General features: G+C 40.7%; 1 protein-coding gene across 6 annotated transcripts; it reads right to left on the bottom strand.

Annotated features, from left to right (window-relative positions):
- Positions 1 to 424: 424 nt before the first annotated feature.
- On the bottom strand, positions 425 to 11,686 carry srrm1 (serine/arginine repetitive matrix 1). Of its 6 annotated transcripts, none has more exons than XM_084569670.1 (17): positions 11,583 to 11,686; positions 10,598 to 10,687; positions 10,286 to 10,408; positions 7,990 to 8,160; positions 7,708 to 7,808; positions 7,388 to 7,612; positions 7,116 to 7,301; positions 6,882 to 7,001; positions 5,821 to 6,029; positions 5,499 to 5,579; positions 4,696 to 4,782; positions 4,345 to 4,480; positions 2,903 to 2,989; positions 2,331 to 2,813; positions 2,047 to 2,227; positions 1,465 to 1,638; positions 425 to 1,325 (listed from the first exon to the last, which is right to left on the bottom strand). In XM_084569670.1, exons 1-17 carry the CDS (start codon positions 11,601 to 11,603, stop codon positions 1,290 to 1,292), a joined length of 2,511 nt encoding a protein of 836 aa, XP_084425796.1. In that variant the 5' UTR covers positions 11,604 to 11,686; the 3' UTR covers positions 425 to 1,289. The 6 variants fall into 6 exon arrangements, with proteins under 6 accessions (XP_084425796.1, XP_084425795.1, XP_084425797.1 ...); XM_084569669.1 differs by having other exon boundaries at positions 425 to 1,303; XM_084569671.1 differs by lacking the exon at positions 4,696 to 4,782 and having other exon boundaries at positions 425 to 1,303.
- Positions 11,687 to 12,092: the final 406 nt, after the last annotated feature.

Genomic DNA, 12,092 nt, shown 5'->3' with positions numbered 1-12,092 from the left:
CTACATCCTCTAAAATGATCAGTTGAATTACCACCTTTCTGAAAACTTTTAACTTAACTTGAATACTAGAACAGCCACAAAGCTCAGATTTAATGTGGGACTATTATATTAGAATGCATAGCATTTCACTAGTGTACCTGACATTTTGTCAGTTGAGTGTATGTTATTTAGATCTCATTGTGCTTTATAATGCAAACACTTAAAATTCTGATAAAGATGCTGAGGGTGACTATGGATGCAGAAAGTTTTTTTCTAGCATGCCTCTATACTAGAATGTATCCCAGTTCACTGATGTACCTAATTAACTGATACATCAATGTAATCTACACCCAAAACCAGTAGCTTTCAATTCTACATATTCACCCATTAATGTCTACCTTACACTAATTCAGCTTTTGTTAACAAATTCTCAGCAAAACAGAAATGACAAATTCTTACTGTGCTTTTTATTGAAAAACAAAAACCACAGGTCCTATAAAAAGGTTTTAATTCTGAAAGGATGACAAGAAGACAAGAGCCAGGGTTACTAAATACAAACCATATACTATAGCAGTCCCACAGAGATTACCTTGGTACAAGGGTGTCAACATAAATTGCATATCAATTTGTTTGGAAAAAAAAATTAAAGCATGTATCACATTAGATTGTTTAAGTCTTCAAACAAGACAACTTCCAAGTCAGAAAAAGAGCAGGTTAAATGATGCCGAACACCTCTATTAAGTTACAGTACGGGACAAGACATTCTGTTACGGCCTCTCTACAGCTGTGTCACCGTTTCCATTACTAAAAGGCAATAGCAACAGTATGTTACTGCAGGGTGTCTTTTCCCTATGCATCATAAGGTCAGTGGTTCATGCACATCAGAGATCATCACTGCACATGCAATCATTTCTCAATGGAATCTACTGTAGGCTGTGGAAAAATATCAAACCTGCCCAACTCAAACTTCTGAGCTTAAACTGCGTCCCTGCTCAACAATTTAAAATTATGGACAACACAAGATTCTTTACAGTTCAGATAATACACTAACCAACAAATCAAGCTCATAAAGAAACACACTCTTCAGAATGTACCAAACCAGTAAAAAGAAAACAAGACTAATTTGACAATTTGTACATTCTAAAGCTGAACCAGGTTGATGACAAACATCAAGGGTGAGTGGAAAATTCAAGAGTAGGAAAGCCCCTCGTTTTCAGGACATCTGTGATGGAGACAGCTGGGCCTTCCTCATGGAACGCAGGGCCTTCTCTCTCAGGTGCTTTTCCAGATCATCCAAGCTGTCATCGACTTCACTGTCCGATTCCTGCACAGAAAGCGTGACACACCTTTCATTCAAATTAGCCAACTGGATGCAAACGCAAAATTTTAGTGCATGCAAAAATAGTAACAAGTTCCACTGCTACTGAAATAGCTACTGAACAGTGACAAAAAGGTCTTGTTTAAAACCACAGAACACGCTTTTACCTTTCTTGACTCTCCATCCTCCTCCACAGCCTGGTTCTCTTGCCCATCTCCAGCGGCAGTGACTGCACTCTTCTCCTTCTTATGCTTCTTGTGCTTTTTATGTTTCTTCTCTTTCTTATGTTTCTTTTCCTTCTTCTTCTTCTTCTTCTTTCCACTGTTGTCAACATCCGATGTCTGCAAAACAACAGGTTTTCTTGAGAACTGTGCTAAAAGTGCCACTATATAAGACCACAAACATCACAAGAATGAATGATATTCTTAGTATTACTGTGCCAAAGAGGGATTATGCCACAGCAAGGTCCCTACTTACTTCAGGACAATGTCCAGTGACAATCTAGGAACTTTACTGAATGTGTTAAAGGTTATTGTGATGCTCTACTTTTATTTTTGAAGTTAAAAATGTTGCAGATTTTGCACTTACTGCAACAACTACTGATGCCTGCAGTACAATTACTTTAAGTAATACTGCTGTGCATAAATTTCCTTATCATAATTGTGTTGGATTGCCCTGACACCCCACGTCTGTTTTCCAGTAAAACGAATTCTGCAATTAAAAAGTAGTATTTGCTAATAAACTCAAACCTTGCTTGGTGATCGACTGCCAGAACCACTACTAGCCTTTTTGGCAGGTGGTGGGGACCCACTGGCAGAGCGAGAGGGTGACGGGGAGGCAGATGCAGGGGCTGGACGTTTCTGAACTGCTGGTTGAGGAGACACAGATCTGGAGGACACTCTCCTCAAAGGCTGGGGGCTCGGAGAGGATCTGTAAAGAGGACAAAGGTGACCTCAGTAAGACATTCAGAAGGTAATGCATGTATACAAAACTGCCACAACTGTTCAAATAGTTCTGTCAGATGAATGCTTACCTCTGGTTGTTGCGTGGCTCTGGGGTACGGGACACTCTGCGGATGAGTTTACTACTGTGGGAAGGGGACTGCTTTCTTCGCTGGTTAGATGGAGACGTACTGGAGGTTTCAAAACGTCCCTGGGGACTGCGGGAACCCCTAAAATTGTGACTGCGGTTTCCAAGGGCTGGGGAGAGGCGTCTGGCAGACTCAACGGGAGATCTTGTATCCCTGCTTGGCCTGGAAGAAGACAACATGGGACTCCTCCTGTGTCTAGGTGGAGATATGGAGGAGGGAGGTGATCGCCTCCTTGGGGCAGGAGAGCTTCTGCGCTTAGGGGACCTGGAGGAGCGCCGCTTGGCTCCAGGAGAAGAGCGCTTTGAAGGTGAATTAGAAAGCTTCCGCTTCTGTAGAGGTAAAGGTGAAGGGCTGTATCGACGCTGGATGGGGGGAGAATATCGTCTGGGGGACGCAGATCTACGACGGGGTGGTGGGGATGGAGACCTGAGAAGCACCAGAATTATTTGTCAAAAAAACATCTCTGCATTGTTAAGAGTATTCTTCTGATAGTTTTAAAAAGTACACGCTTTTACCTGCGTCTAGGCGGAGATGGAGATCTGCGACGCCGTGGTGGTGAGGGGGAGCGACGTCTCCGTGGAGGAGAGGGGGAACGCCTTTTTCTGAAGGGGTAAAACACAAATTAGAATTGCAAAAGTAAGTGCATCTCTAGGATTAGAAGTTAATGTCAAAGCTAAATTGGAGACCATCTGTGCAGAAGTGTTTCCAATCAATGTAATGAGACTCAGGTGCTATATAGTGCAAACCAAACAAAACCATCTCTAAAGAATTTGAAATCCACAGACAGATTGGTAACAAATGGAGGAGATTTAAGACGACTGTTAGCCTTCAAAGGAGTAGTCAACCAACAAAGATCACTCCAAAAACAAGACACATAATAGTCCTAGAGGTCAGAAAGGAACTCAGGGTAACTTCTAAGCATCTAAAGGCTTCTCTCACACTGGCTAATGTTAATGTTCATGAATCCATCATCAGCAGAACACTGGACAACCATGGCTTGAATGGCAGAGTGGTAAGGACAAAACTACTACTCTCCTAAAAGAACATTTCTGCCTGTCTGTGGTTTGCTAAACATCATGTGGACAAGCCAGAAGACTATTGGGAAAATGTTTTGTGGATGCATGAAAGTAAGTAGAATGATTTGGTTTTAATGAGAGGCTCATGTCTGGAGACTAAACAACACTGCATTCCACCATCACAACCTCAGCCCGTCCATGAAACTTGAGGGTGTGATGTGCCAAAAAAAATAAAAAATAATAATAATATGCCTGTTTTGCTGCATGTGGGCCTGGGTGGCTTGCCATCACTGATGGACCTAAATAAATTATATCAGTGAATTTTAAAAGAAAATATCAGGACATCTGTCCGAGCTGAAATTGGGTTATGCAGCTAGACAACAAGCCCAAGCACACAAGTCGTTCTACAAAAGAATGGTTGACGAAAAACAAATTGAATGTTTTGGAATGGCCAAGTCAAAATCCTGACCTTAATCCAATAGATATGTTGTGGAAGGACCTGAAGCAAGCACTTCATATGAGGAAACCCAGCAACATCTCAGAGTTTAAACTGTTCTGTACTACGGAATGGGCTAAAATTCCCCTAAGTTGCTGTAGACAACTGATTAAAGATACCAGAAATGTTTTGTTACAAACAGAAAAGCATAATATGTTTTCTTTGATTGGGTTCTTTGTCTACAGTCATTGCTTGTGTGAAACCCCACTGATGTTTTGTGTCATTTTTATGCAGAAACTTCAGAGGGGTTCAAATACTTGTGGCAATGGATATGTATGTACATATGGAAAAGCTAGAGGAATAATGTCTCCAACCAAGGCTGTCGCAAGTGCGTGGCATAAAATTATAAATTTTTACTGTACTGAGTAAAAATGTCCCCCATTTTGACACTGCATTTGGCCCATACTGTTCACATAATGTGAAAAGACTGGGATTGAAATCTGACCTGGGAGAGGCATCCCTGTGTCTCCTCCGAGGGGAAGGTGTACGGCTGCGTCTCCTCCTGACTTCACCATTTCTGGCACCTGGTCCTGCTGTTGGCCTCTTGGGGCCCTCATCTTCAGAGGAGGAAGACCCTGTATCTGAAACCAAAAAAAGAGAGAGATAGAGAAGACATCAGCAACTGTTTTATAGCAACCTTTACTGTATGCGGTCAGGAAAAAACACCAAGGTTGGGGTTAGAACACAGCTTCAAAAGTCCATGAGACGATGAGTGCAAAATGACATGGACAGAGACTTGGTTAGAGAGAAAGGGTTGGGTATGGGAGAAGAGAACGGGGATAAAAACGCTTTTAACCTGAAGACGACTGTCGATTCTGCCTGCGATACTGACGCCGCTGCTGCACCGAATCTGCTGTTGCCCCTTTGTCATTTTTATCCTCCTCTGAAATGTAGAGCATTGAGTGTCCCATCAGTGTTAGAACAATGGTGGAAAAAGACTGCCACGGAAATGGTACAGATATAAGAAACACATCTATATCGCAGCTGCTCGAGTTCTTTTTTAGGTTTACACACGGTCCAGTGGAAATGTGTCATTTGTTTTTCATGTGCCGTTATGTAGTGTTTCATCCAGATTCTGTTCACCGTTTCTAGTGATACTATAGTGCTGTGGTATAGTAGTATAATACTATAGTAGAATCAGATAAGAATGAAAGCCAGCTAACACACTGTAAGGACATCCTTTATCATAAAGTTACTGAACTGTCTACTGTCTCCATTTGCTACTGCTTAAAATTACTTAAAACAAAAATCATGAAGGAAAGCTAAATAAGGACTGTTCCTTTTTCTTGGCTGAAACGGGATTTCCGCACAAGCACCAGAAAACGTTTTCTCATTTCTTTACTCCAAAGGCAGACAAAGCTTCAGCAGCATGAACTTGTAGCTCATGTTCCATCTCACGGACACTGGGATTAATACTGTGCATTTTGAAAAGTACTTAATGTACACAAGAAATACGGTAAGGCAAGTTGAAAACCAGGGGACTTTCACTGGGCAACAGTACCAATTTCTGCCAAGTGGCTGGAAGATCCATAAGACCAGTCATCGCAATTTGTGAAAGACCAGAATGGTTCCTTAAAAAGACAATCATTTAAATCTTACCTGAATCGGATCCTTCAGACGGTCTGGGTTTGACATTATCAGATGGAGAATCACCTCTTCCTCCTTGTCTTCGCTTTAAACCTGAAAACCAAGGCACAGACACATTTAAATTCATCCATGAAACTCATCATTGTTTTTTTTTTTGTCCTGTAACGTCATTTACAAAGAAATATAGGCATCACAAGGCTACTTAATTTATTAGACAATGGAATCTAATTCCTGATACAACGAAAGAGGAGGCTGAATGAGACATATGGTTTAGTACAACACTAAGATATTATTATGCAATGCAAGTGCAATGCAAATATTGTTAAGATTGTACCTGATGATCTAGGTGGGGAAGCAGAGCCCCGGCCCCTTCTTGCTCGAGGGGACATTGATCGCCTGTCCTTCCCGGCAGGGCTAATGGAGGTGTCAGGACGATGGACTGGTTTTCGGGGTGGTGTGTTTGATATTCTTTTCATTGCTTTTTTAGGTGAGCGAGAGCCTGAGGAGCTGCTGCCAGAGGATGAAGCAGACCGAGAGCGCCTCCTGCAGGAGACAAATATAGTACCAAATATGAAAAGAAAAACTGAAGTCCAAAGTCTTCTGCATAGTGCAGATACATCTCATGACACAACAACACAAGAAGAAGCATTGAATATATAAAAAATAAATAAAAAAAAATAAAAGGGTGAGACTTCATAAAAAAACTGAGGACATAAAACTTGATGACTTGTCTCTTAAACCACTAGAGCACCCAGTACACGCTAGGGCTTTGACTCCGAACTTCGTTATTCGAATATAATTCGATTATTTTAAAAATTGAACGAATTTTAGGGATCTCTTAATATTCGAACCTGTATGGGAATTATTTTTTGTAAATGTGTTTGCTTGTAAACGTTGTTTTCAATTCAGATTCTGAGTTTTTCTTTTAACGCCTGGTGAAGTAAAATCGCGAGCTCATTAGTAAGGCTACTGTTGGTCATCTGGGCTCCTGTAGGTAACGTTAGCATGCTAGGTTCCTGTAAGCTTGTGTATTTCCGATGGAGCGTTAACTGTGTCGTAACAGCATCTTCTGTTATATTCTGCTCGTTACATCTTCATTCCGACACTGCATATCTTGTTTGCTTAATAATAAAAATTTTAACATGCACAAATACTCAGCCTTTCGTGCACGTAGTCTATTAACATTGACTGATACACTGCCCTCTGGTGGACAGAACATATAGAACTTAAGTTTGATACCAATATCAGTCTTACTGAAGACATTTAATGGTCAAGATATAATTAATAAATATTCGAATATATTCGAATTTTAATATTAATAAACAAACGAACTTCGAATATGATTTTTGGGCAAAAGTCAAAGCCCTAGTACACGCTGCCCACCATGTCACTGACCTGCGGACGGGGGAGCGCCGATGTCTGTGTCTGGAGCCAGTGGGGCCACGTCTAGGGGGACTCCTTCGACGAGGAGACATTCTCCTTCTGGGACTTTGTCTTCTACGAGGGGAGAAAGATCTGAAAGGCCATAGAGGGAAAATGAGCAACATTTAAAACTTCAAAGTTTTTACCCTTTTACAAAAATAAAACTTGGACAATAACGGAGCAATAACTACGTAAACCAGAAATTACCGAGAACGGGAACGTCGTCTGCGAGAACGGGAATGAGAACGGGAGCGGTGGTGGGGTCTTTCCCTCCTAGTATCCTTCTCCCTTTCACGAGACCTTGGCCTTTCCTCCTTCTTATGAGTTTTCTCTGGAGAGGGTTCTTTGACCTCAGTCCCAGAATCTGCTTTTACCACCTCCACAACTGTATCACTGCAAAAGAAATAAATACATTTGAAAAACACAAAGGCAAGGCCTAAATATTACCAGTCAAAGGGTAACTGAGGTATTCCACCAACCAGGTGGAAGATGCTTCTTGGATGACTGGTTCTGGCATGGTGCTTCCTGGTGTATCTGACTCCACAAGCTGCTCTAAAGGTTTTGTAGGTAGCTGCATCAGAGGTGGAGGGGGTGAACTGCCACTAACTGGACTGGCTTTGCGTCTTGGGGAGCGTGAGGGGCTGCGTTTCCTTTCCCGCTTCACTGGCGACCTTCGCCTTGGTGATGGTGACCTTGTCTTCCTCCTAGATACAGAAAAAGCAAACAGAGTAAGTAACTATGTTCTGCGATTAATTTAAAAAAAATCAGCTTTCATCCACTGATTTACTATAAGTATTACCTTCTTGGGCTCTTTGACTGAGCCCTCTCTCTGATGTCTTTGTCCTTTTCCTTTTTATCTTCATCCACCTTCTTCAGAGAAGCAAGCTTCTCCTGTTCAATCTGTCAAAATGGAACAATGAATAAATAGTCATGTTATGTGAGGTGTCAAATATTCTATTCAATATTATTTCTGTACAGGATCATGTGTCGCCATCTTTTCTTGCCTGGACCAAAACACCCCACTACACACAGTCAGCAACCACACATCCACTCATTTTATCTACATTATGGAGAAGCTCACCTGTCTCTGTTTGATTTCCTCTTTCTTCTGTTCCAGAAAAGCAGAGGGGATGCCAGCAATGTTCTCCTGGGCACTCAGCAGCAGGGGCCACAGGTCCTTCATGAACTCTCGGGCGTTCTTCCCATTCAAGAAGCCTGTCAGGTTGATCTGCATCATTTTGCTGTCCGGGTGCTGCAACACACACACGAAGGGGGAGAGAAAAAAACATATGGCTATTGAAATAACTGAATAACATAACATCAGTGGGCGGCAGGGTCCCACAGTTGGGGCTTCCCACCTTCTACTCCTCTCTAAGCTATATCTGATTACCATTCTAAAACATTTAAGACACTGACTAGATTATTTAACTTCCCCCAAATCAAATATTGGACCCAATAAAGTAACAAAATAAAAGTGTGACTGATTTAAATTGTACTCACAAACTCATGAGAACTGAGAATGTGAGCTTCCTGAGGGGAGATATATCTAGTAATGTAAAAACTGCATGCAATACAGCTGTTGGTAGTCCCTAGATTTACAATCTACCATAGAAACTTCCATAACACAAAAGTCTTTTGTCATTATTTAATCACTTTAGTGCTAACCCACTACTTTACATTCCATTGTCGCTACCCACCCCTTGTAATCCAATCTCCCCATAGTCTACACATCAGGAGTTAAACAAATAGCCACAATACAGAGTGCATCAAAACCCAACACTGCAAGAACAGTTCCGGTGTCTTCAGTGAGTCCCGTGGGATCAGTGGGCACGGAGCTCCCATGGCTTGCTTCCGCCTCCCTACTGCTTGAGACTCAACCACCTTGAGCTTAATGTTATATCATTTATCTAAATTGCAAGAGACGAACAAGCAATAATGAGTACACAGTTACACAAAAACTGAGTTTTATTTCAACAACTGATAGAATTATTGTGAGATGCCGTAATCTCAATTCCATTTCCCTCTCTTTTCAATATGAAACAGTACCCTTTAAACTTAGCTTTAACAGCCCACCCCACCCACCAAAATCTATGGCAAGCAAAACATAAAATAAAAAGATAAAAAAATATATATATAATAAAATAAATATTCAATGCTAGTGTCATGTAAACAAGTTTTACAACAAACACATTTTTTATAGCATCTTAGAAGAATTAAAGCCATGAATAAGGCAAAACTTGCATTCAAGTGTACTACAGGAATTAAGAATATTGTTCATAAATAACTTTTGTGGTTTTCTCCACATTAATCCTCTTTCCTATTGCGAGAAGTTTGTCTGTGTAATGGAAATTACCCATTATCCAGACATCCCAAGCTGTTGGATGTATCAGTGGGGAACACAGTATCTTTTCAGGAAAAAGACACTTTGGGGTATAATGACTTGTTTAAATAACGTAGCCTACGAGGTGAAGAACATGCACAATTTAGTCCTCAAAATTAAATAAACAACATCAGAGGGGCTCAGTAGAAACAAAGTATACTTATAAACTTATAAACTGAAACACTAAGCTGAAAAGTATTGTTTCCTATTGTTGAAAATCTTTTTTTTTGGTTGACCTCCAGTGGTTGAAGTTCTCAGCTTTCTACAATGAAGTAGAGATACACTTGGACTGCGTCTTTGACACGTTCACATCACTGGTAGGTGTGGTTACAAGTGCAACAGAAAACACTTTTGACCACACCTGACAGAGGTGCAAATGACTTGAAACTTACAAACAGGGGTGGTCAGTGAGACAATACTTTTCAGTTTGTGGAAACTACATGAAGAGATTTTAAAAATAGGGTATGGGAGATTGCTAAACTCTTCCTGTTTTCTGCCTATAACATTATGACATTTAAAGGGAGCTGAGCAGTTCAATCGTGCACTGCAAATACCTACTGAGAATATGATTATGGCATTGTTCAGGTGTGTCGTTCACTGACATGATATAGGTGATCCCTGCATATAACTCACCTCAAAACACACACTGCATCATGAAGGGAGAGTTGGGCTCAGTGACTTTGGGCTCAGGAGAGAGCTAATTAGGTGTTGGTGCTATACTTCTGATGCAAGGTATAACATCCATATTGGTTCAGGCCTTTTAAATCATAAATCACATCATCATTAGAAGACTGCTGAATAAAGGCACTTTGTCACATCACAGCAAAACATGTCATTATAAATCAGTCTTACACCAATTGTTACTTTACCCATTCAGTTTCAGTTTGACTAGGATGTGTAACTATTTGCTTATTTATATCCCTTCTTACCGACTAAGCAAAGCCCTCAAATGTATGACAGTTTTGAAAGAGCAAAAAAACACAATAAAAGACATTACCTTTTCATCAAGCTGGTTAAATATGAACTCTATGACGACGTCGTCCTCGAACCCGAGTATCTCCGTCACTCGCTGTGTAATCCATGGTTTGATGACTTCTAGGTTCACTTTGGTCATGTCCACCTGAGGGTGAAACAAGCAACCACCCAGTTAGTAAAAACCATTTGCATTGCTTTACAATATAACACAATCAGAAACACATTTCTACAAACTACATTAAGTGGTACATCATCAAAAATCTAACAAGTAATCAGCAACTGTGAATAAAGTGTTTATTTCAAACAGAAATGAGAAGTAATCCTGATTATTTACCTTCTTGTCCAGACATTCTGCAAATTTCAGCTGCTTCAACAGTTTCTTCTGCTTGTTGCTGAAACGGTTGTCTTGCTCCGCACTCGTACCCTGTAGAAGAGAAAATCAACAATCAAATATAAGCTTGCTCGTCCAACGTAAGACGATAAACACATACCAAACAATGGCAGAAACTTGTCTCGCACATCATTTAGTTGCGCTGCATAACTTCCTTGGTTTTTCGGCCGGCGTTACTCAACTGAGCGGAGTTTCCGGAAACATGTTTGATTTAAGTTTGAAAACATTACGCTACACGCTCTCATGTGACGCTACGTATGAAGGTAGTGCACGTTACATCTTAAGACACAGTATTATGTTAATTTCAGACGGTAAAACTGAGCCAGATATTACACGGACACCAACAAGCTAACATTATTCAAGCTAACCACCTATCCAACCCCCCCAAGGGAGACTGACGTCCATAGTTGACCGACAATGGCGCCAATGTGGTACAAATATTAAAATATAACCAATTTTTGTTACTCAGTAGACCCTTACATCTCCTTACACCATCTTACGTAGCGTAGCAGTGGTCGTGACTAGCGCACAGGGATACATGCCATGTACCGCACGGGCGCCATCTTTTGCCAAGGCTAACAAGTTAGCTACAGTTAGCCAGCTAGGTCGGCTTGTCTAATTGCTGAAAATGTGTCCGCAAATGAATGTGGAACGGCTATGGTGTGTAAGAAATATAGGGTTGCATTTAAACTATCGAGACAAACATTAATTTTGCAAACACATGTAAACTCAAAGAATAACCCAGTTGAAAGAGGACTAATGGCAAAAGACAATATTGTTTGTCATCAGTTCATAGACGAAGCCCCGGCCGTACCGTTTCAGGCCTTCTTCCTAAATACATAAGGCATAATATTATAATGAACTAACAGTTTCTGTGCAACATGGCAGAAAAGCACCATACAATCGAAAATAATTTTAAAGATCTTACGCGGAAAAATCCCGCGTCCATTCTGGGTGAAAATGAATCGTAACAGGCGCTGTCGAGAAAGACGTGCGTTGCTCCGGTAAAATTCTTAGCGGCGAGCCGGATGAAGGGTGCGCCCCTACAGGATGTAACAAGTACTGCAGCCACTGTAACAGGAAGCGGTGTCTGACCTGTCAAAATAAAAAACACTAAGTTGAATTTTCATAATGAACTTAGTGTAAAAACTTAATGCAAGTTCTCATTTTGTTTAATGACTTAGGCGTAATAGTATTATAAATCTAATAGGTTTATAATTAAAATAATATAGCATTTGAATTTGCTACTTAAACTGCTAGGTGGTTTGAATTATTACAATGATTGTATTCGTTGTTTGCTTGCATGTAAAAAGGACAGACAAACTTCAGGACTATACAATGGTCAGTGCCGTTTGGGTAAATAACTTCTTTATTATTTAATGTCTGTTGCAAAGTACACAGCACGGTTTTCAAAAGTAAATAAGGCTCCATTTGATAC

This window comes from Chelon labrosus (genome assembly GCF_963514085.1).
Source record: "Chelon labrosus genome assembly, chromosome: 20".
Classification (NCBI taxonomy): domain Eukaryota; kingdom Metazoa; phylum Chordata; class Actinopteri; order Mugiliformes; family Mugilidae; genus Chelon; species Chelon labrosus.
Note: the sequence above shows the minus strand (reverse complement) of the source record. Positions and strands in the feature narration are given on the sequence as shown.